The 24570-nt window shown below is 45.8% G+C and overlaps 1 protein-coding gene across 3 annotated transcripts in view; it reads right to left on the reverse strand.

Moving 5' to 3' along the window:
* The window catches only part of GPSM2 (G protein signaling modulator 2), a gene marked incomplete at its 5' end in the record, with an annotated part of 36698 nt that extends 15126 nt beyond the window's left edge, over nucleotides 1-21572 (reverse strand). The window contains 7 exons of one of the 3 annotated variants that reach the window (XM_080648643.1): nucleotides 1456-1571; nucleotides 1672-1795; nucleotides 2504-2646; nucleotides 2952-3087; nucleotides 3463-3684; nucleotides 11430-11732; nucleotides 21271-21358. In XM_080648643.1, coding sequence (XP_080504769.1) covers nucleotides 1456-1571; nucleotides 1672-1795; nucleotides 2504-2646; nucleotides 2952-3087; nucleotides 3463-3684; nucleotides 11430-11485 — 797 coding nt within the window. Of the gene's footprint in view, nucleotides 1-1455; nucleotides 1572-1671; nucleotides 1796-2503; nucleotides 2647-2951; nucleotides 3088-3462; nucleotides 3685-11429; nucleotides 11888-21270 lie in introns of those variants that run through there. The other 2 variants (XM_080648641.1, XM_080648642.1) reach the window with 2 other exon arrangements.
* Between the last annotated feature and the right edge of the window lie 2998 nt (nucleotides 21573-24570).

Raw genomic sequence — 24570 nt, forward strand, 5'->3', positions numbered from 1 at the left:
AAATCCAGACTTCCGGGAGAGGCGAGAGTCCTGTCAATTTTCCAGGTAAAGGAGTAGTGACACGAGAGCAAGTGCTTTGAGTGTGAACACAGCGTTGGTAACACGTGAGAAAACCTTCCCTGTCGCAGTGACCGTACCTTAAATGAAGAGACGTTCACGTACCCTCTTTCAAGCATAGTACGTTGCCTCACGTTTGTTCGAAATTTAAAATACTGAGTTAGCCCATTAGTCACCGACTCATGAAAAACATTTAGCGCGTTTAAAGATTAACCGAATTCGACCCAATGGAACCGCCAATGAGAAGCCAGTGTGACAGTGAAGAGCGTGGGCCGCACGGCTAGACTTTCTGGTGGTTATATTTTATTTGGGAAGAGTGACTTATTTTATTTGGAAGGATAGTTCATGTCTAATCGGCCAACAAATATTACCCACTAATTAATATTTGTTTAAAGGAAGGTGGGGTGGCATTCTAGCTTTTTAGATGGACCTAAAATAATTTTACCTTTCTTTAAAATAACAGTACTCAGAGCTCTCTCACATTGGGTTCTCTAACAATAAAACACAAATCAATCACTGTGTCTGGTTCATGCAAACGATTCTGCCCAAGTCTGCACGGGCCTCAATCCCCACTAACGAGGGAAAACCAGACCCAGAAGCACAGAGCAGGCCACCAGGCAGCCTGCACACGGCTGTCGTCCCAGGACAGAGTAGAAAGGCTGCCACAGAGGCCCTGGGACCGCCCCCCGGGTGGGTGAGGACCGAAGGCGGGCAGAGAGGTGTGATCGTGGGGGAACCGAGGGCACATTTTGTTACCGGGCTCTCTCTCGGCCTTTCTACGATCAGGTGAAAAACGCACATCAATGTACGTGTTACACGTGCTAACAAGCAAGTGAAGAATTTCATCTGAAAAGTTTTAAGGTAAAGAACAACCAGATAGCCGAAACCGGTTTGGCTCAGTGGATAGAGCGTCGGCCTGCGGACTGAAGGGTCCCGGGTTCGATTCCGGTCAAGGGCATGTACCTTGGTTGCGGGCACATCTCCAGTGGGAGGTGTGCAGGAGGCAGCTGATCGATGTTTCTCTCTCATCGATGTTTCTAGCTCTCTATCCCTCTCCCTTCCTCTCTGTAAAAAATCAATAAAATATATTTAAAAAAAAAAAAAAAAAAAAGAACAACCAGATAAAGGGTCATGCCGCTGCTGTTAAACCTCAGGCACAGTACTACTGCTTGAGCACTGTGCAGGTACTAAGCTAAGGAGGTACTTAACACAGTCTTCCCTTCAGTCCTCACAACAATCCAGAAGCAAGGTGGTGTATCTGTCGTTTCAGATGAGGACCCCGAGGCTTAGACCGGGTCCCTCTGCCACTGGGCAGCCAAGCGCAGGTTCTGAGCCTCCTGTGACTACACAGGCCGCACACCTGCTCGCCTCACACGGACTAAGAAACAGCAGACTCACTTGTAGTAGTCAGCGGCCATTTCAAATTCACCAAGAAATATGTATGCATTTCCAAGGTTGCTGTACGCTCTTCTTTCGGCTGCTTTATCCCCAAATTCTTTCGCTATAAGGAGACGCTGAAAGAGAAAACTCCGATTAGACAGCCATCCAAAGAAGGAACACTCTCCTCGCTGCGCAGCACGGATGGAGACGCTGGCTCCAGGGCCTGCCCTGTACCTGCTCGTGGGCGATGACGGCGTCCCGGAAGTTGCCCAGGAGGTAATGTGTGTTTCCCAGGTTTCCAAAGGCACGTCCCTGGGCGGCTCGGTCTCCCAGAGCGGTCACCAGCGATAGGTTTTCCCTGAGTGAGGACAGCACGTTGTGAAAAGATAGGATGGGGATTTGTTTATTAGATTCACACATCTAAGTCTTTTTATCATAGTTTTAAAGAAGCTTACAGCCACAGTGTGCTATAAAGGTGGGTCTATGGTGGAGGGTGGCTGTAGGAACTGGCTGGGGACATTTTACTAAACCACCCGGGGGTTTCTGCCCAGATTCAAGGACACAGTCCGTCTTGAAACCCCTAAACTAGCAATCCTATGAGATTCTACTGATAAGAGACTAACCAGCCTTGGGCAAACTACGGCCCGCGGGCCGGATCCGGCTGTTCTATCCAGTTCTCTTGCTCTCCCCTCCGCTCCTTTACTTTGAATTTATATTAGTTCACACAAACACTCCATCCATGCTTTTGTTCCGGCCCTCCGGTCCAGTTTAAGAACCCATTGTGGCCCTCGAGTCAAAAAGTTTGCCCACCCCTGGAAACTAACCCCAAAGTAACTTAAGACTAACCAACAGTACTTCTTTTTTCTGCCACTAAGTGGCGCTGGTCTGCAGTTTAAGTGGAAGCTTTCCTGGGGAGACTAATACAACTCTGTAGCCTTTCAGCAACAATTTGGTTTCTTTTTCCTCGCTAGTCCCTCATTTTAAACCTTTGCCAAACTTAACGCTTCCTCTGGGGTAGAGAATGCACAGCAGACCCCGGCGCGGGCCCGCTGGCAGCACGACTCACTCATAGAGATCCACCGCGGCCTGCAGAGCGCCGCGCACCTCCTCGGGGAAGTCGCCCGCGTCCTGAGGGCCAGGGCAGCCGAAGCTCTTGCCTTTGGCGTGGTACACGTTGCCCAGGTTGTAGAGTGCTCTCGCTTCGCCCACCTGTGCAGACGGCGCAGCGTTTACTTCCACCCCCTGCTCTAGAGGGCAGGTGTACAAAGCCTATCACACATTCACTCGCCACGGCCGGGACACCATGGCCCGGAGGGGGGGAGGTTGGCCATCCCCACAGAACCCAACCACAGTCCCAGGAAGAAGGGCCTCTCATTGTTTACTTCCCCTCTGTTTAATGATTTGTATATTTCTTCTGTTTTCTATGGATCTTTTCTTTTTTGGCATTAACTTGATTAAATGATTAAACAGAAGTAACACACAAACCAATTTCAGTGAAAATGCTCCCTTTTTACCTTGTCGTTAAGTTCTCTGGAAATATCCAGGTGTCGCTGACAACACACTACGGCTTCATCAAAATTTCCAAGAACTTTCAAGGTGTTGCCCAGATTACCACTCGCTTTGGCTTCCCCCAGCTGGTCTCCAATAGTCCTGGGGAAGAAAAAAAAGAAAAAAAAAGAAGTAAAGCACTAAAATCTAAAGGGTCAGAGTACAGTTTCTCCAGAGGACAAGTAATATGCTTACGTGAGAAAGACCCATTAGCCTTGAAACCTACTTTGAATAAAAATTTAAAACTTATATTTCTGTACTTAAATGTAATTAATTTTCACTCATTTAATTAAACTCTAGGGTCATTTCACTATTATTCATTCACTTAATTAAACTGAGCCTAAAGATTCACTTTAAAATGCAAGGCTATTTCATTAGAACTCACTACATGTATTCCATTGGTTTTTTAAGTTGAATAGAAATATCATGGCAGTGACCATTTAGGGAGAAAGGACACTGAAAGGTTAAGTCCGTTACCTCGCAAGAGTGAGGTCATGATGGTGGTACTCCAGGGCTTTGGCGTAATCGTGCAGGTAGAAGTAGGCGTTGCCCAGCTGGCTGTAGATCGCGCTGAGGGTTTTCAGGTCCTCGGTCCCAACCTGAACGGCAGCTTCGAAGAAGGACACCCCAGCGCGGCAGTCTCCGGCCTTACACAGGCGCTCCCCCTCCAAGGCCAGCTCCAGGCACGACGCTTCCATCCTACAAAATGACCCAGGACAGGTCACACCCTCACTACCTCAGGACCGCCACGGGCCTTCCCTTCCCGTAGCGCAAAGCAAGCGTGGGTGGTGGCTGCCCTGCTCAGAACAGCTGCCTCCGTAAGTGAAGTGTCTGTGCATGACTGATAACACACTAAGCCATTATTTATGCAAGAGGTCACCTGCCTATTCAATGTCTGAGTCTCAGGTCTTTTATATAGAATATCCAACTATCTATATATATAAAAGCCTAAGCGACTGTTCAACCATTCAACCGGTAGCTATGACGCGCACTGACCACCAGATGGCAGATGCTCAACACACAGGCATGGAAACATGGAACAGACTGCTGAATCTCAGAGAAAAGGGGGGAGGAGGGGAGGGCAGGAAGAGATTAACCAAAGATCTTATATACATACTAGAGGCCCGGTGTATGGATTCATGTACCGGTGGGGTCCCTCGGCCTGGCCTGCAGGGATTGAGCTGAAACCGGCAGTCCAACATCCCCCGAGGGGTCCCAGATTGCAAGAGGGCTCAGGCCAGGCCGAGGGACCCCCCAACGGTGCACGAATCCGTGCACCGGGCCTCTAGTTTCTATATGAAGCTCATTTTAATGCACCCCTCCCCCCCACACACACAGCGCAACCCACTTTACCAATGAGAGAACCTAAAGGAGTGTTCCCTAAACCGTTCAGAGTTGTGGCAGACTTGGAGGCTTCCTGAGGGAGATGGGGTGCCTGAGGAAAGTGAAGTCCTACAATTCTACTCTTCTCGATCCAGGTGTCCAGGTTATCTGCTCACCTGTCCATCAACCCCTCCTCCCATCTGTCTTTCTCACACGCACTCACTCTCCTTCCTTTTCCCACCACCACACGATTACTTGTACTTGGAAAATAAAGGAGCAAAATATCTTCATCTACAAGGCACACTGCCATAAGAGAACTAAGTGTCAAGAAGCTTTACGTTAGAAAGCAAGGCTTAAAGATTCACAGAAATTCAGTTCTCAGTCTGTCACTGAATTTTAAGACAGAAGAATTAAGTTAACTGTAACTATATCCAGGGAGAAAAAGCAACGATACTTTGGATTCTAGTCCTAAACATGAGTAGGTGTCCTCACCATTGTGTTTCTCCAACATCTGTGACTTCTGCCATGTCTACATGCTACCTAATCATTCACTTAATGGCTTCCTGTAATTTGGCCAAATGTCCTTAAAATGGCACGTCATTAAAAAAGATCTAGCTCATCCAAAGCAGGACTGTGAAACTGAGTCTGACGTGATACTAACGTTTATTTTCTCATGCACACTGAAACACATATGTAGCTATTAAAACAGAAAAGCAAATAAAATTCCCCCATGTCCCACACTGGCATGTCCGTCTTGGAGCACTCGGAATGAAACCCACTGGAACTCGCTTTCAGCGAGTCTAACCGGGCGGTGGGCTTGGTCCAAAAGGAAACCTGGACCAAAAAACAAACCTGGGGAGGAATAAACATATGGACCAGGGGCAGCGATGCAAAGCCGGCCTCTGGCTCAGAGACAGGTGGCCACCTGGGACAGGTCGGTTTCCAGCTTGATGTCGGGAATGTATTTGTCTTAGATCCAGGGAGACTCGGGATCTCCCCTCATTCCTGGATCTCAGCCACAAGGCAAGGAAACCCCTGCTGCCACTGCTTCAGCAGCTGACCACGTCAGCCAGGCAGCGACCAGGTGAAGCTCACGGGCGGCGGTGACAGCGGAAACCTGACGGGTTACATTTATGCCATCTCAAATCACAGGTCTCTTCTTGTTCACAAGAGAAAACCGCCCGTCGGAACTATGTTTTTGAAAATGAAAGAGTTCCTGAAGGAAGTGCTTTTGTTTAAGGTTTACGAGGTTACCGGTAGAGTATTCTGTGTGTGAAGAGAAGTGAGTCAGCAAAGGAGTAATGTGTAAAAATGTGATTTTTATTAAAGGTTCTTTCGCTAGATGAGGTACCTTAACTAGTTGTCTTTGTCTAAATACTGAAACCACTGAATTTCTAAGAATTATCACAGCGAAAAAATGAGAAAACATATTTTTACATATAAAAAATACTTTTTCTCTTAAAATGCATTTCATTTTCCAAACTGAGCTAGCAGCTGTTAAAGTGTGTATACATTTTTAGGGACACTACACGCTCACACAGAGCAATTTCTCTGCTAGGAAAAGTGTACACAGTAGCTCCATGCCTGCAAATGAAAAAGCTGTATGAGAAAAAACACCGCCCACTTACGGTAAACGGCCCATCAACAGGGTACTGGTTAAGAGTGCCCTGCCATCTATCAGTGGAATTCCAATGACAGCCCCTATTTCAGGGGTGTGGGGGTCCCACACAGCACATCAGCAGCTCAGGGCGAGGAGGCTGCTGACTGGGCAGTCAGGGAGAGGCAGAACCAGGCAGAACGGAAAAACTAGAAGCTCCTAACGGTGTCCACGTAAAACAGAAGCATTCCTCCAATCAGTGTCATCACCACCAATACTGACCTCCTGGACTTATTACACACTGAACCGTCCGTCCAGCTGACGGCGAACAAGACGTGGCTAAGGCTGAGTGCTGTCATACGAGCTGCACGTTTTTAAAAGTGTTTTACGTGATCCCCACTGGGGACAGCGAGAGCACAGCGGCTGTGCAGCTGCCTACAGAATTGGCTCCGAGAGAAGGCACGTCCATCCCTGTGCCTGAAAGTGAGACCCAGGCCCTAGCTTCTGGTTAGTTCCGAGACATGGCTCATACATTTTATTAGAAAGAAGCCAATATTCTGGCAAAATCTCCAAGACCTCAATGAAATATACCTCAGTGCAAAATAGTCAAGGCAGGTTGGTTTATAAATATTTTAGAAGATCATTAAATAGTAACGGAGAAAGTAATTTCATATCCTCTCCGTCTCTGGGAGAGAATAGAATTACTTCCTTTGTTTACCAGTTGGGTTGAAAACAGCCAGAGCAGAAGGCAAACCAGGAAAGCGCCTCTCCATTCCAGCCCCCCGCGCGCCCCCCCCCCCCCCCCCCCCCCCGGTTTCCTTTGTCCCTCCCAATGCCCGGCTCGTTGGGTAGCAAAGGAAGCGCATTGCTAGTAACCAAATAATCAGAGGGACAAGTCCCCACTGCTGCTGGCTGACCATTAAAGCTCAAGTCCTCATTTTCTGCACAACCTCATGGCATTTTCATTTCCTTCCATGTTAATATTTTAATATTATTTTTTAAAATATATTTTATTGATTTTTTACAGAGAGGAAGGGAGAGGGAGAGTTAGAAACATCGATGAGAGAAACATCGATGAGCTGCCTCCTGCACACCTCCCACTGGGGATGTGCCTGCAACCAAGGTACATGCCCTTGACCGGGACCTTTCAGTCTGCAGGCTGACGCTCTATCCACTGAGCCAAACCGGTTAGGGCTATATTTTAATATTATTTTCAACTTTTCTTCCATGCTAGGTTTTTTCTGTACCTCCTTAATTTTGGTTTCTTGAGTTCATAGCACATCAATGAAAGCCAAGAGGTTAGATCACTGATGCTGCCTCATTTCAGAAGATTTAATACCGATTATGTCCAAACCTGACTCTCCCCGCCAAGGGCTGACACACTACTTAAGAAGAAAGAGTTAGATGCATGGTCATGATTTATGGGGGGCCCTTCTCTGTGGGCCTCTCATAGTGGACCCATGCCAGAGGAATTTGCAGCCTCAAACCATTGCCCAGCTTCCTTACCCTTGGGCTGTGAGCACTGAAGGGGGCTGTACAGTACAGAAAGAAAAAAAGAAGAAGAAGAGTCAGGACTTAAGACTCAAAACCAGCAGCCTGCTCTGCAGTGTCTCAGGCGGGCTCTGTCTCTGTGGTTGTCGAGTCTCTCCAGACCTCAGCTCCACCCTGTGTGCTCACTGGGCACCAACATTTTCCATGGCCAGTCCTGGCTTGGCCCCACAATTTCCATCCATTCAATGTGCCACATATATCTAGTTATCTAGTTCATTTTGTAGAAGGGAAAAGCAGTGCAAAATTATTTAGTTTTAAAGGTGATTTTCCTACGTATTATATTAAATTCAATTCTCAAAAGAACCCTCCGAGCTAGGCCTCACAGAGGGAAACTGTCAGCGTAAGTGAGCTCTTAGGCGCATACAGAGGCAAAGCTGAGAAGTGAAATCCCATCTGTCTCCGAATCCAGCTCTTCCACCACTCCACGTTACCGCAAACTATTTTCAGAAAACAATTTTATTTTTTGTTAAAAAACATCCGCACCTGAGGATATGCTTTTATTAATTTTAGACAGAGAAGCTGGTAGGGGGGGAGGGGGAGAGGGAGGGAGGGAGGGAGGGAGGGAGAGAGAGGGAGAGAGAGGGAGAGAGGGAGAGGGAGAGAGAGAGAGAGAGAGAGAGAGAGGGAGAGAGAGGGAGGGAGGGAGGGAGGGACATCAATGAAAGAAAGAAACATCGCTGTGGGAGAGGCTGTGGGAGAGACGTCAGTCGGCTGCCCCCTGCATACCCCCCACCAGGGATGGAGCACAAAACCCGGCATGTGCCCTGATGGCAAAGTGAACCAGCCACCTTTCAGTGCACAGGGCACGCCCGCCCAACGGAGCCACACCAGCCAGGGCAGGAAGAATATTATTAATAACTACATTTACCCAGCAAAGTTGAAGACTTCAACACCAAAAGTGTATTCTTTTACAACTTACATGCAACAGTCTATCAGGCATCCTCAAACTACGGCCCGCGGGCCACATGCGGCCCGCCGAGGACATGTATCCGGCCCGCCGGGTGCCGCTGCCTGTCCTGCTTAGCAGCCGACTCGTCCCGGGCCCGCAGTGCGCATAGGAATTTGTTCATAGTTTTTTTTTTTAAACTATAGTCCGGCCCTCCAACGGTCTGAGGGACAGTGAACTGGCCCCTGTTTTAAAAGTTTGAGGACCCCTGGTCTAACTTCTTACAATCCTAAAAAGTATTGAAATGTTTATAATTCCTAGTAACAAGTATAAACAAAGTTTCTCAAACAAATACAAAACTAAAGAAACTAGTATGATGAACCTGATATACACATCTTTCAACATCACTGATTACCAATATATGACATATTATCCACGTTTCACCTCTACTTCCATCCTCACTCTCCAATCCCAGATTCTTTTGAAGTACATTCCAGAAAGCATGGATTTCATTTCTAAATATGTTAGTATTTATCTCTAAAAGATAAGAAGTCATTTTCAAAAAGATATAATCACAATACTACTTATCACACCTAAAAGATGAACAATAATTACTTAAGATTAAAGTTTAGAACTAATTCCATCTTAACCATCAACCTCCATTTCTCTCTACCTTCACCATTACGTTGCAAAGTGTGTCATAAGTCCTTCTACTACCTCTCAGGAGGTTCCTCGGTGTCCAAAGAACTATTTCATGTCACAGTGACAAACTCCAGGGGGAGATAACCTCCACAATGAAAGACCCAGAGGATAAAACACCCCACGCTGAGTGTTTAGGGGAAGAATCACACTAGGCCGCGACCCTAACGTAAGGGGGACAAACCTTACCTGCCATCACACACAATGCGACTGACATACAGAATGCCGACCCAGAGCACCGATGAAGCCAGAGGTCTGCTGGGTACGTTCTTACTAAAAGTGGTTGCAGGGTTTTAGGTGTCTTTGGTGAAGTCCTACGCATAGCCACGTTTGACCTGCGCTGTCATGGGAAAGGACAGATCGAGGACCTTCCTACCAGCAGAGGCACGTCCGCGCCTTACCCACTGCTCTTGCGGAGTGAAGGGCACACCGCTCTTGGAAACCTTTAGCAAGACAGATGAACATCTATCTCACTAGGTTCCTCTGATGGCTGTGTCCAGTGAAGCTCACTGGACGTTCCATCAAGTGAACTGAGCCAAGGACATGCGAGGCATGGCTGCCCGAGGGAGCTAAAGGCCAAAGAAAGGAGTGGCCGGGGGGGGGACACAAACATGCCTATGGAAACAGACACAGTGCGTTTAGCACAGTGGTGCTGAGAGACGCCCCGGAGCAGAGAGGCCATGCTGACCAACCAGGCGTTTGAAGTGGTTTCCAGGAGGAGATGATCTCCCAGCGGCTCCTGGCTGTTGAGCAGAACTAGCTAAACTAATAGCAGGAAGGGCACACACGACAGGTGTAGCCTGAGCAAAGGCAGGTGACGTGGAGCCGCACGACGCATTCAGGGAACAGAGCTCAGAGCACAAGGTGAGGCCTGGAAGTAAGGGTGAAGGGACAGCAGAGGCCAGACCACGGAATACCCTGTGTCCATGGAAGCTCGGCTCTGCCTGCAGGTGACGAGCCACCTAGGGATTGGCTGTGTGTGTCAGCCTGAGGCTTCAGGGGCAGATTTAAAGGATGGACTCTAAGAGGATGAGAATGGGGGTCTAGAGGAAGGACGAAGGGGGACGACTACAGCAGTGGGGGCGGGGGCGGTGCAGATGGGAACATGAATCTGAGCAGCGCAGGAGGTAAACTGGCTAGTGTCCGCACTGGATGCAGTGCGGGAGGAGGTTTCTGGAACTATGCCCCAAAAGGTGGGACGAGGGCAATCCATGTATAAAAGCTCATTTTAATTATGTTGAATGCCTTCCGTTTTCTTTTATTTGAAACTTTTTTATTTTTAATAAAAATGCCCCCCCGCCCCCGCCACCCCCTGTACAGACTTCCTTGCACCATGCCCCAGCATGAGCCATCTGCTCCAGGACTCTGCTTCCTAACGGTGTGTTACCACAGCAGAGACCTTCACTCATCAGAGATTTTGAATGTTCACTGCTGTATGGTCTCATATTTATTTAACATTAGCTTGGAACCGTTGCCTTTTCTGTTTTTTAAAAATACATTTTCACTGATTTCAGAAAGGGGAAGGGATAGAGGCATAGGAACATCAATGATGAGAGAGAATCATTGATCGGCCGCCTCCTGCAAGACTCCTACTGGGGATCGAGCCTGCAACCCGGGCATGTACCCTGACCTGGAATCGAACCGTGACCTCCTGGTTCATGGGTGGATGTTCAAACAATGAGCCACACCTGCTGAGCAACTTGGAACAGTTTTGATAAAGAAGTTATTAGTATCTAATCACCTTATTAAAAATTATGTCTTCCATTCTAATATTTATGTTTGTGTTTATTTTACAGTTTAGTGCAATGACCAGAACTTCCAGAATAAATGTTAAATAATAATGAAGCAGATATTCTTGCTTTGTTTCCAAATGTACAGAAATGTCATTAATATTTTATCACTAAATATTAAACTGGCTACTAGCTTATCATGTTTAGAAAAGTGCCTACACATTTCAATGTTAATTCCCATTTTTAAAAAAGCTCATTTAGAATGATCACCATTTAAAATTTGTAACACAAAATTAGGTCAGTCAGCTGACCACATTACAAAATCCATCTTTTACTGCCAAAGATTTAGAAATATTTTTCAATTTTATATTTTCATCATAGAAAGAGTTATAAAAATATAAAGTAACTATTGATAAACTCTTCCATAGAACAACAAAAAGAAAACTATATAGTATATAATTGGTCTCTATACCATTTTCCTATAGAAAGGAAAAAAAAACTTACAACCACCACAACAAAAGGAAACTTTGTTTATAGGAGATACTAACTATGGCTGGTATATTTTGAATATTTTCAAAGTTAAATCTGAAATGATCAGACTTAAATACATATTTAAATAAGGATTAAAAACCACCCAGGAAGAAAGCAGCAGTCTTACCTGTAACGAACATGAAAAGAATGGTCTTCCCTCATGCTCATCAAATTTTCCTCCATCGAGTCATATTATAAGCTGAGTACAGTATGAAATTATCTTATTCTGTGCCAATCCAGTCCTGTACAATGTAGAATTGTTGCAGAACAGTGTCCGGTTAGCACAGGAATGAACTGGTGTTAATGCATGCTAAGCTCCTGCTTCTTCTTTATTAACAGTGAAAGGAGGTCAGTGTCAGGCAGCTTAAAGGTTCACTGTGTCCCAAATCCTGGCATCTCTGGCCCTTTCAGCAGCACTTCAGCAACATTTCTGCAAAAGGAATACAAATGCTTTGCTTGGAGTCCTGTTTCCAAACAGTAACCTGCAGTGATCCCAAGCTGCACCCAATCACACAGCGCACGGCACAGCTGCCCTCACGCCGAGAGGAGAGGAAGCAGCCGGCGTGACTGCCGCCAGGAGCTTCTAAATAAGGGTGCGCGTGAGGCTTACTTCAGAGCTACTCTCAAGTTCAATTTTAAACTGGTTTGAAATACAATTTTATGTCATATTTTCTTTTATAAATAAGTATAGGATATGTATGACATTATTATCTAAAAACAAAAGTATGGTATTTTAAGCGTTTAAAAACTGCCATTAACATGTAAAATGAAAATTCAATAATTATTTGATTCTAAACTCTGCAAATTTCTTTCTTCAAAGAAGATATTTGTGCTGACATTTAGGCTATACTTGTATTCCTTTGCCCTCAAAGTATATTGTATTTGAACTCATTAAGGCCTTTAAAATGTTTTTATTACTATTGAGTAGGTGCAAAGAAAGTTGGGAACCACGTGTATGGTAGGATGGCCCAATGAACACTTACATACCACCACCCAGGCTAGGACAGAGAACAGTATCACTGCCTTCGGAGTCTCCTGGGTACGTCAACCTAATCCATCCTATTTCTTTGCCCTCTCAGGTGGTACTAGCATCCAAACGGACACTGAGAGCAATGGAACAGAACAGAGAGCCCAGAAATAAATCCACGCCTATCTGCTCAGTTACTCTATGACCAAGGAGGCAAGAATGTACAATGGGGAAAGACAGTCTCTTCAATAACTGGTGTTGGGAAAACCAGACAGATGCAAAAGAATAAAACTGGATCAGCTTCTTACACCATAGACAAGAATAAACTCAAAATAGGTTAGAGACTTAAATTAAGACTCGCAACCCTGAAACTCCGAGAAGAAAACATAGAGGCAGTAAACTCTGTGACATCATTCTTAGTGATATTTTTGGGAAAATGTCTCCTCGGGCAAGGGAAACAACAGAAAAAAATAAACAAACGAGGCTACATCAAAATAAAAGGTTTTACACAGCGAAGGAAACCATCAACAAAACAAGAAGACAACTTTCTGTAAGGGAGTAGGTATTTGCCAGTGACACCCAGTAAGGGGTTAACATCCAAAAAGCTAAGGGACCTCATACAACTTAAACACCAGAAAAACCAAACAATCCGATTTAAAAATGGGCAAAGGAACAGAACAGACATTTCTCCAGAGAGGACACACAGATGCCAACAGACATGTGAAAAGATGCTCAACATCACTAGTCATCAGAGAGATGTAATTTTTGTTACTCTTAATCCTCACGCAAGGATATTTTTTCCATTGATTTTTGGAGAGAGTGGAAGGGAGCGGGAAGACAGACAGAGAGAAACATTGATTAGTTGTCTCTCACACACACCCCAACTGAGGCCGGGATCAAGCCTGCAACCGAGGTATGTGCCCTTGACCAGAATCGAACCCAAGACCCTTCAGTCTGCAGGCCGACGCCTCTAACCACTGAACAAACGGGCTAGGGCAGAGAGATGCCAATTAAAACCGCAATGAGGTATCACCTCACACCTGTCAGAATGCAATCATCAATAAATCAACAAACAACAAGTGTTGGCGGCGAGGTGGGGAAAAGGGAGCCCTCCTGCACTGCCGGTGGGAATGCAGCCTGATGCAGCCTCCATGGAAACACTGCTGATGGGATTGTAAATCGGTGCGGCCACATGGAAAACAGTATGGAGATTCCTAAAATAATTAAAAACGGCGCGGCAGGTGGAGGGGTCAATGGGTAAAAAAGGGGACACCTGTAATACTTTCAACAATAAAGATAAATTAAAAAAACAAAATTAAAAATAGAACTTCCATATGATCCAACAATTCTACTTCTAGATATTTAACTGAAGAAATAAAAAAACTAATTAAGAAACATATATATGTACACACACACACACATATACATACATATACATATACATGCATATACATATACATACATATACATGCACCCCTACGTGCACTGCAGCATCACTAGTAATAGACAAGATATGGAACCTAGATATCCATCAGTAAACGAATGGATAAAGAAGATATGGTATATATCCACAATGGAATATTATTCAGCCATTAAAAACAAGAAAATGTTGCCATTTGGGACAACAGGGATGGACCTACTAGAGGGTATTGTGCTAAGTGAAATAAATTAGAGAAAGACAAATACCACATGATCTCACTTACATGTGTAATCTAAAATAAATAAATAAATAAATAAATAAATAAATAAATAAATAAATAAATAAAACAGACTCATAGAGAAGATGATGGTTACCAAAGAGGAGGGAGTAAGAGGGTGGGAATTTTAAATAAAAATAAAAATTAAAGAAAAAAGACTGCATAAAGAACCATTTTAAAAATAAAACAAGCAAGAAGACAAGAATGCTATTCACCATTTTACTAGGATAATTTAAAATATGGTTTAACTGTACTCAAAAAACAGAGTATCCTCAAAAAAATTCACTCTTACATTACAACCTCCATAATTAACAGTTCTTATCTTAAAATTACTCATTGGACAAACAAGCAATTCTTGATTCAATGATTCGTGTTGTAAGGACTCTGACCAATTTAATAACAATGTGTTCATTCATCCTCTGCATTGCATGGAGTTAACAAATCCACTTCATACTTTAACACATACTTTATATCTTAGTGTTACATCTATTCTATCTATGAGTGTTACTAGTTTAATACTAATAAAATGTGCAACAGACATTAAATTATGAATGGTTCATTAGGATAAGAAAATTTAATGACATGACCAGGAAATGGAATGGAAATTAAGAGTTTTGAAAGAATCTTAAGAAACCATCAAGTTTAACCTCCAACCTCTATTAAGACTTATAACCTGTAATTTGTAAGGAACACATACATCTTTAACAGCATCTCCCAGGTTTTAAAGAACAATGCTCCAAAACCTCACTGCTAATGAAACTGTTAGCTCGAGGCATCTCTTGGTCTGACTGCAGAGAAATAGAGAAAGCAGCGATCTCTTCCACACCCTAGAAATGGACAGAACCACATGGAAAGATCAACGGGTGCATAACTCTGCCTCACATGTAATTCCCTGATTAGAAGTCAAAAAGGCAGACTCCTGTCCTCCAGCCAACCGGACTTCCGGGCACTGTCCAAGGTACACAGCCAGCGTAAACAAGTCCTAGGCCTGCTGTACTCCGTGGACAATGCCATATTTGCAAACTAGGCGATGGGGGGGGGGGGGGGGTGGACAGTCACATTTATATCTTTTGTACTACTTTCAACTCATCTACACTCCTTCTGATCACAACTCAAATGTCCGTAACTTTTGTTTAGATTCTTTCATATAAGTACGTACCTCTACAAACTGGGAACGCACATCACACAAAAAATATAACTGATTTTTCCTGCCTTTAGGTGAGATCATTTAAATTCTTTTAAACTTCTCTTATCCTAATAATTCCTTCTAAGGTACAATACTCAAATTCTCCAAATCCCTTTCAGTTGTAATGTTTCAAGTCAGATAAAGTAGCTCTTTTTCAATGAGTGTGGCTAAATATTGAGAATCAAGAATATACAGGGTGTCCCCCCAAAATATGTATACACACTTTAACAGCCGATAACTCACTCAAATTTTCACTCCTTTTCAGGTTTAACTGATTTGAAATAATGAAGCCAGACTAAGCTTTGAACAAAGGAAATTTATCCTAAAGTGCCCCTGGACATTTTTTATGGGGGATACACAAAAAATAAAGTTTACAGTATAAAACCAGCAACAGGTGATGAATTGAAGCATCAATACTCAGTAAAATGATTCTTGATGTTTGCAATTCCATTGCTTTGTGTTATCAGCAGTGCCTGGACCAGAACGGTCACCAGTTTGAAAACAGGCATTGACCAAAAAAAAAATATTCATTTCAGTAGATTCTTTTACATTTTGAAAATGAACTGTATGTTAATGAACACCAATTTTATAATTATTAAAAGTGTGTATACATTTTTAGGGACACCCTGAATTTTAAAATGAAGTTCTTTTCTATTAAAATTCAGGGTACAGCTTATAGTAACAAATGCACATCATAGTAAGAATAGGGTAATAAAGTAGTATGCTCAGGCCCTGGCTGGTTTGGCTCAGTGGATAGAGGGTTGGCCTGAGGACTTGAAGGGTCCCAGGTTCGATTTTGGTCAGGGGCACATGCCTGGGTTGCGGGCTCGGTCCCCAGTAGGAGGCATGCAGGAGGCAGCCAATCAATGATTCCCTCTCATCACTGATGTTTCTCTCCCTCTCTCCTCTCTCAATTCAATAAAAATATATTTAAAAATAAATAAATTAAATTAAATAGGATGCCCAAATACCCACTTCTGATTTAACTCAACTAACTACCCTAGCAAACTGGTTATTTTCTGTCAACTTACCTATCTATAAATAGACTTATTTTAGATGGACTGAAATATGGCCTGTTGCAGAATCCAAATCCCTATTTCTAGTTACACTTTATCTGAAAGACATAGTGGAAAGGCATGACAAGTATAAGGAACAGCCTGTGCAAAATCCAGAGCAGGAAGGTAAAAGCAGGGAGTTTACAGAGAAATCTGAGAAGATACAGGAAAAAGCACAGGGGCAGTGAACAAAGTCCCACGTGACCTTAGTGTGGAGGCGACAAGGAGCCACTTAAAGGCAAGAAACTTTGTTCTGACCTCAGAATACATGACTGATGTGGGAAATCCCTGTCGGAGGAAAGCCAGGTCAGGCCCAGGAACGGCTAGGTACCTGATTCCGTAGTCGGCTAAGAGCACCGGCAGAAAAGGGAAGCAGTGCCCACTGGGACGTGAGAGGCAAATGCAAGCAGCAGCAGAGAGCTTCCAAGATTTCCCATTTTGATCACAGACAATAAGAAGCTAAAGGAGTTTATCACTAGTTTAGTTCATCACGAAACCAGTATTACAAGAAGTGTTAAAGGAACTTCTTTAAGAATAGATAAAAAATAGGAGTAAGAAAATATAGGCGCCCAGCCAGCATAGCTTAGTGGTTGAGTGTCAGCCTGTGTACCTGGAGGCCGAGGTTCGATTCCCAGTCAGGGCACATGCTGGGGTTGTGGGCTCGATCCCCAGTGGAGGGCGTGCAGGAGGCAGCCGATAAATGGTTCTCTCTCATCATTGGTATTTCTCTCTCTCTTCCTCTCTGAAATCAATAAAAATATATTTTTAAAAATATATAGGAAAGAAGAAAATTCTCACAGACAAAGGCAAACACTTAATAAAAGCAGTGGATCAACCAACTATAAAGCTAGAACAGAGGGTTATAGGTCAATACTCAACCACTGAGCCACCACGGGCCAGGCAGGGAAAGAGATTTCTAGTTAATTATTATAAACACAAAATTCTATGGATACATAGAGGTATTATAATATCAAGGTTATAAAAGACGCCAAGACAACTTTAACAAAAGACATTCTAGTTTCATCAATGCCCATTGCATGTCCAGTGCTTCCCACGTGGCTGCTGAGGTCACAGGGGACCACAAGAAAACGTCTTCCATCCAAAAGCGCTGGCCACTCACACCAAGCCCATGTCCAAACAACAACAACAAACACACAAACACCCTACATACATGCTGCCCTTACCCTTTCTGGTTTGTATGTACTGTATGTAATCTTTTGTTTATAAGTAGAAATTTGTTTTTACCTTTTTAGGGCCCACACAAATTATCAGACAAACATGATGCTATTAACAGAAATTCAAAGAAGTAAAATTTAAGAAGTCTTATGAAGACATGACCAAGCCAGAAAAAGAGAAACACTTATTGGTAAACAATGGGGAGAACACAACCTGAGAAAAATTGGCTATCAAGTCACCAGAGCATATGGCCCACAGCCACTTACCATCACCCATGCGGGTCAGCCATCAGCTTAAATCAATTATTACAACGCATACTTGAAAAACTCAACAGGGAAGTAGAAAAGCGGTCCTTTCAACTGAGCATTGTTCTTAAGATAATAAGTGACAATAAATCAGTTCTCTTAACAGGACTTGAACAAAGCAAAACTGCTTTCAAATACGTTTTTAAGCAGAAATAAATCCCAAGTGCTTAATCGGGATCCCTAAAGAGTTTGAATTTAGAATTGTTCACAGGAAAATAGAACTCTCTTCTCCTTCCAAATGTCACACCTTTCTCTGCAAAAACGATTCTATTATACAACTCAGTAATGTCATGAGGTGCTGTGGGAAGAGTAATTCTCAGTAAAAAGGGCCAAGGAAAGCTTTTGGGAAAATGAAATCCGTACTGCACCTTGGAGGAGGACAGGCCTTATTGGGAAAACAGAGGAAATGGCTCCGAAAAAGCAAGGAGCGGGAACACAGAACGTGTACCAGGACAAGCCCGTTGGGCTAGGCCCGTGGTCGGCAAACTCCTTCGTCAACAGAGCAAATATCAACAGCACAACGACTGAAATTTCTTTGGAGAGCCGAAAACCGACTTCTGTGCATGGGCCACGAAGTTTCAATCGCACTGCACGTGCGCGCCCGCACGTGGTATTTTGTGGAAGAGCCACACTCAAGGGGCCAAAGAGCCGCATGTGGCTCGCGAGCCGCAGTTTGCCGACCACTGGGTTAGACGCAAGGCAAGAGAAGTCAGAGAAGGTACCAAATCATGAGGGACTCTATGTATGTGGCTGACGCACGTTTGGCCTTGCATTTACATAATGGGGAACCTTATAACTTTTTCAGCAAAGGAATAGCAAAGCTGGATTTGTGTGAGGAAGATAACCTGGCAGCAACACACAGGGCAGGACAGGGAGACAGGCAAAAGACACTGCAAAGCCCTAGCCGGTGTTGCTCAGTGGGTAGAACGTCAGCCTGCAGACTGACGGTCTGGGTTCGATTCCAGTGAAGGGCACAAGCCTGGATTGCGGGCGCAATCCCCAGTAGGGGGTGTGCAGGAGGTAGCCAATCAATGATTCTCTCTCATCATTGAGGTTTATGTATCTCTCCCTCTCCCTTCCTCTCTGAAATCAATAAAAAAAAATAATAATAATTTAAAAGACACTGCAAAAACTCCAGAAGCAAATTGCTTTGCACATAATTGATGTCCCACAAACTTTTTTTTTTCATTTCTTGCCTGGGAAGAACTGAACTATAAAGCAGCAAAGAATCCGATAATATTGAGAAAACGACACTTTAATATATTTCGTCTCCACAGTAAAGAGTGCATTCATATTCATGTAAATAACTCAGGAAAATCTTATATTTTTTTACCCTTTTTATACAGATGATTAAGTGCTCGCTTCGGGAGCACATGCATAAAGATGATTAAAAAGGATACTGAAGATGTTATGTGGTGTAGAAGGTACTGGAAAAAAAGACAGCAGTTCTAAAAAGAGGACTGGACTATTTCTGCTCGGTTCACAACACCTTAAGCAGGATTCTGTCCCTCAGATGGAATCCAGAGGCCATGCAGCCGGCGGGGGGGGGGGGTGTTGAGGGGGGGGGGGGGGCGGCTGGTCTGGATCCCAGCAGTGACTTAGCAGTTACATGGCCTTAAACTGGCTCAACTCTCAGAGGTGGTTTGGGCATAATGATACTCAGGCAACATGTGTTGTGATGAGACAGGACTTATAACACCTAACCCAGTCCCGGCTCTGGTCCTTAATAAAAGTACTCCATATTTTTTTTTTTTCTCACCAGGCACCAAATCTGTTGGCACCTTGAACTGGACTTCCAGCCTCAAGAACTGTGAGAAGTTTTTGTTGTTGAAGCCACCCAATTTGTGGTATTTTTGTTAGAGAAGCCCAAACAGACAAAAACAAGTAGAATGAAGTTATCTGAACATACTATAATTAAGTTAAAAAAAAAAAAAGTACTCCATAGAGTACAGTAGCAATAAGTTAAAAAAAAAAAGTACTCTATAGAGTACAGTAGCAATAATCGGAACAGTTACTGTTATTAGCTGTTATTATTATCTAACAAGGACACGGCCATTAGACTAGATTTAGAATAGTCTAAATCTATGGCAGGTTTTCCATTTTGAAGTTCCTGAGAACTAATTACAAAAGTTCATCTTTTCAGGAAATCTTAGAAATACTTTATGCTTAAAAACAAGGCCATTTTAAAAAGGCTATGCCAAAACCGGTTTGGCTCAGTGGATAGAGCGTCGGCCTGCGGACTCAAGGGTCCAGGGTTCGATTCCGGTCAAGGGCATGTACCTTGGTTGCAGGCACGTCCCCAGTGGGAGGTGTGCAGGAGGCAGCTGATCCATGTTTCTCTCTCATCGATGTTTCTAACTCTCTATCGCTCTCCCTTCCTCTCTGTAAAAAATCAATAAAATATATTTTAAAAAATAAAATAAAAAGGCTATATCCTATCTTTGCTGCCATTAGCCTGGTACCAAGTCTGAGATTTATGTTAAAATATAATATTGGTGCACCGAGTGCTGATTTAATAACACAAGCAGATACAGCTGCACGTCTGGCCGGAGTGGGCTCGGAGAAACGCCAGGACCACAGTACCCCACAAGTTTACTTTGTATCTGCTCCGCTCCGCGCGGCAACAGCAGCCGGCGAGCCTGCCAGGAGCCCAGGGAAAGGTGTGAGGGAACAGGTGTGACCCTGGCCCTCAAGCCCTGGGCCCCCACTCGTCACGCACACCATGTCGCCAGCCTCCCTTTGTTTATGCTGCTGACTCGATTCTGAACGCTCAACCCAAGCGGCTTCCCGAATAGGAACAAGCCAAGCCCGAGCGGTTAGCATGGGAGGCGATCTTCCCGGCGGTATCGGGGCCTCCATCTTCCTTCCAAAGCGGCCGCCGGCACCCTCAGGGGGCGAGGGGCCTCCCCACTCACCAGCGTCTCCTCCGCCCGCCGACGGGAAGGCCAGCCGGGAGCCTCCGCCGCCTGCCCCTCCGCGAGGGTTCCATTACGCATCGAGGCGACGCGGCCATCCGCACTCGTTTTCTTTCACCGCCTTCAAATGATACCAGTTCTACCATGAAAAAAGGGGCTCCGCTTCTACTGCTCCAAGAGCGCCTACACTTTTCGTACCATGCTGCGCTTCCTGAAACTTTTTGCAGCCATCACCAATTCGGAAGGTCAATCGACAGGTGGCGCCGATTTTAAGGGGGTGAACGCAGGTGTTTGACAAAACCGACTCGCCGGGTGGAGCCGGCTCCGCACGGCTACAGGTGAAGGCAACCGGCCGGGGATGCGGCTCCACGGGGCTCGGGTTTCATCCGTTTTTCACACTCGGACTAGGTGAGGACTCACTGGACCCCGTTCCACTTTTCATTCTAAAACAGCGGCGAGCGCAACTGGTACGCTTTACTCGCCCTTTAAAATCTCCACTACCGCAGCGGGGTGTCGTCCCGGGGTCCCCGCGGTCCACGCCGAACAAAGGCGGTCGCCCCATACCCGGACCCGGACCCCGGACCCCGGACACAGAACCCGCCGTCCGCACACACACTGCGGGTCACCTCCTTCCGCGGGGCGCCCTCAAACGCCCCTCGCCACTCACCTCCCGCGGGCCGGCGAGTCGGGAGAACGCGGCGCTGCAACAGCGGACGCCTCGGGCGACTGACGGGTGACGTCCCCTCCCCCGGGCCGGTCTGCGCGCCGCGGGAACCAGGCCAGGCAGGGGCACTTGGGGAGGCCGGCGCGCGCCCCCCGCCCCGGGCCCCGCCCCCGGCTGGTCACGTGAGCCAGAGCTCCCAGGGCTCCCCTCGCCGCCCCGCCGGTCGCACGCCGCTCGGGGGTCTCGCAGTGCCTCCCGCCCCTCCCGTTCCCTCTGCGCCTGCGCCGAGCGCCAGGCGCTCCCATTCAAACCGACAACGCCCCGCGTCTTTCGGACCAGCCAATGGCAGGCGTGGGGGGCGGGCGGAGGCGTGGCTAGCGTGTCAGAACGGACCTGGGGAGGGGGAAAGGGGGAGAGGGAAGGGGAAGGGGGAATGGGGAGAAAGGACGGGGGAGAGGGGGAGAGGGGAAGCGGGGAAGGGGGACGGGGTCCTTCCCGCTCCAGGACCTGCCCGCGGCCACCCAGGCCAAGTTGCTTTCCTGTCTTCTTCTTCCAACACGATTGGGTGGGCGGAGCGACAAGCATCGTCCAGAAGAGTTCAGAGCGGGTCCGGCCAGACCCTTTAAACGATGGGAGCCCCAAGCCAGTGCCTCCGGCCCCAGGCTCGTCCAGGCCCGAGAGCGAGCACCCAGCGGGCTCGGCAGGTTAAGAAAGGGGCTCCGTGCGGGAACGGGGGGAGGGGGCCGAGGAGGGGAACGAGGCGGCTCAGTGCTGGAGGCGCTCCCAGTCCTGAAAAAGCAAGCTCCGCGGCTCCCGGGAAACCGGCGGCAGCTTTCCCCGGTTACAGGCTGCCGCGCTCCAAAGACACCGGGAAGAACGCTCCTTTCATGCACTTCCTCTCCAGAGCAAGTTATTTTTTAAAAAAAAGGTCTGTTTGTTCTCCTTCATAAAAATACCAAGACTAAAGTTTCTCCCGGCCAAAGAATCTATTTCTCATATATTTCTCCACCGAAATGACATTTAAATGTTCCTACTGCTTCAGGATAAGTTAAAGAAACCCCGGTTTCAGTGTCACTTTGAATATGGTCAGAACCACTGATCCAAACACCATTTCTCTTTTTAGGAACGCCTTATGGCAAATACGTTAAAACAACAACTTTGGCATCAAACTAGACTTACATTTGAGGTCCACCTCGGCCACTTCCTGGCTGCCTGACCATGACCAAGTCGTCACCTTTCCTCTTTAGCCTGTTTCCTCAACTGCAAAACACAAATAATAAATCTTCTTTCCGTAGGGTGGTCGCTCAATAAAGGGTGCCTATTATTATTACCAACAACTACCTTTAATATCAGGCACTTAAAGACACCTGAATGAGCTGACTGTGCTGTCTCGGAGGCAGATGAAGATTCCTTCTTACTCATAAGTTCTCCTCTGCCAGGAAGGAAGGGCACTGTGTCAAGTTCAGAATGTCCCCATGAATCATGACTTGCCACTTGCAAGTCTTCTCAGATGCATGTGGCTTTCTATCACTCACATTAGTTATCTCCATCTCAAGTTGAATTACCTTTTAAACGATGTGTTTAAAGGTGCAAATCAGATCATGTCCATCTCCTACTTGAAAAACTATAGCGGCCTCACCTTTGGTTTAAAATAAAATCCCAGTTCCCTCCCATGGCCCGCCAAGCCCTCGGTCACCTGGTCCTGCTCACCTCTCTGCTCCTGTGTTTCCCTGTCCCCTCCACACACACGGGTCACCTGGTCCTGCTCACCTCTCTGCTCTTGCGTTTCCCTGTCCCCTCCACACACAGGGGTCACCTGGTCCTGCTCACCTCTCTGCTCCTGCGTTTCCCTGTCCCCTCCACACACAGGACGCGCAGGCCCTAACAGACCGAGCCGCAGGGTTCTTTCAGGGCCTCTTCCCTGGCAGCTCCCTTCTGCCTAGATATTCCGCCCCCGCCCTCTCCCCCCCCCTTTCAATGGCTGGCTTCTTGTCAGCCCTCAGCTTTCAGCTTGTTCATTACAATATCCAGCAAGTATTTAGAGTCTGCTGCGTGTCAGGAACTGTTCTGGGTGCTGGGAACACAGTAATGAGCCAGACAGAGCCCGGCCCCTGCTCTCATGGAGTCCAAGAAAAATAACAAGAAAAAGCATCTGGTTGTGAGAGGTATCACGCGGAGAAGTCAAAGTAGGGTGAGGTGAGGGTGGGTGACTGAGGGCCAAGGTAGGAAAGGCCACGCTGAGAGGATGGGGCTCACACTGAGATCTGATGAGAAGGCGCCAACTTCCAAGCAAAGCTCAGGGGAGAGCACATTAGGCAAAGGGCACGGCTAATGCCAAGTCCCGTGAGGACATGCTCCATGGGGCTGAGGACCTGGGCGACAGCCGCGTGCCTTAAGGGAAGCGAGGGAGAGGAGAGGGTCCCCGTAAGGCCACACCAAATCCTCAGGCCTTCGCAAGCCAGGGTCATGAGTTTGGGCTTTCTTTTCTAAACGTTATAGTTGCCAATGGAAGATTTCAAGCGTGGGAATATCTTCATTTGTATGTATTTTTAAAAGCACATTCTGAAATAAATCCAGAATTTGAGACAGTCTACGTGACAACTAGCCCAGACTCACTCTTTGTAAACATTATTGTCATGAAAAGAAACAAACCAAAAAAGATGAATCTTGATGGAGTCCTGGATCAGAGAGAGAGAGCTAGAGGGTGGGGGGAGGGAGAGAAGGGGAACCATAGAAGTCATTTTAAGAAACAATTGGGAAAGTTTGAATATAGACTGTATATTAGATGAGAATATGAAATCACTGTTAGTTTTCTTACATGAGACACGGAATTATGTTTCTGTAGGAGAATGTCTTTATTTTTAGGACAGGCAAGCTGAAATATTTCAGGCAAGCTGAACATATAAAAAAGATTAAATATTTCAGAAAGCACCGTGAATTCTGCAACTTACATTCAAACGGTTCAGCAAAAGTGAGAGAAATACTTAATAATGGAGTCTAGTTGAAGATGGATACGGATATAGAAAGTACATACTGCCGATGGAACAACAATCGGGCTGACAGGTGACTTTGCAAAGAAAATCTTTGATATGGTCAGAGAAAATGACTGTCAGCCTTGGATTATTTAACCAGCGGGAATATCTTTCAAAAACAGGAGTGAAAGAAAGCCATTTTCAGGTCCACAAAAACTGTCATTAGGGAAATGATTAACTACAGTACAGCCACGCAGTGGATATTGCTATGAAAACAGGTATTTATTTCAAAGTTCTTAATAACATGGGAAGTGCTCTTGATACTGAATTT

This window comes from Plecotus auritus (assembly GCF_963455305.1).
Source record: "Plecotus auritus genome assembly, chromosome: 12".
In the NCBI taxonomy this organism is placed as follows: domain Eukaryota; kingdom Metazoa; phylum Chordata; class Mammalia; order Chiroptera; family Vespertilionidae; genus Plecotus; species Plecotus auritus.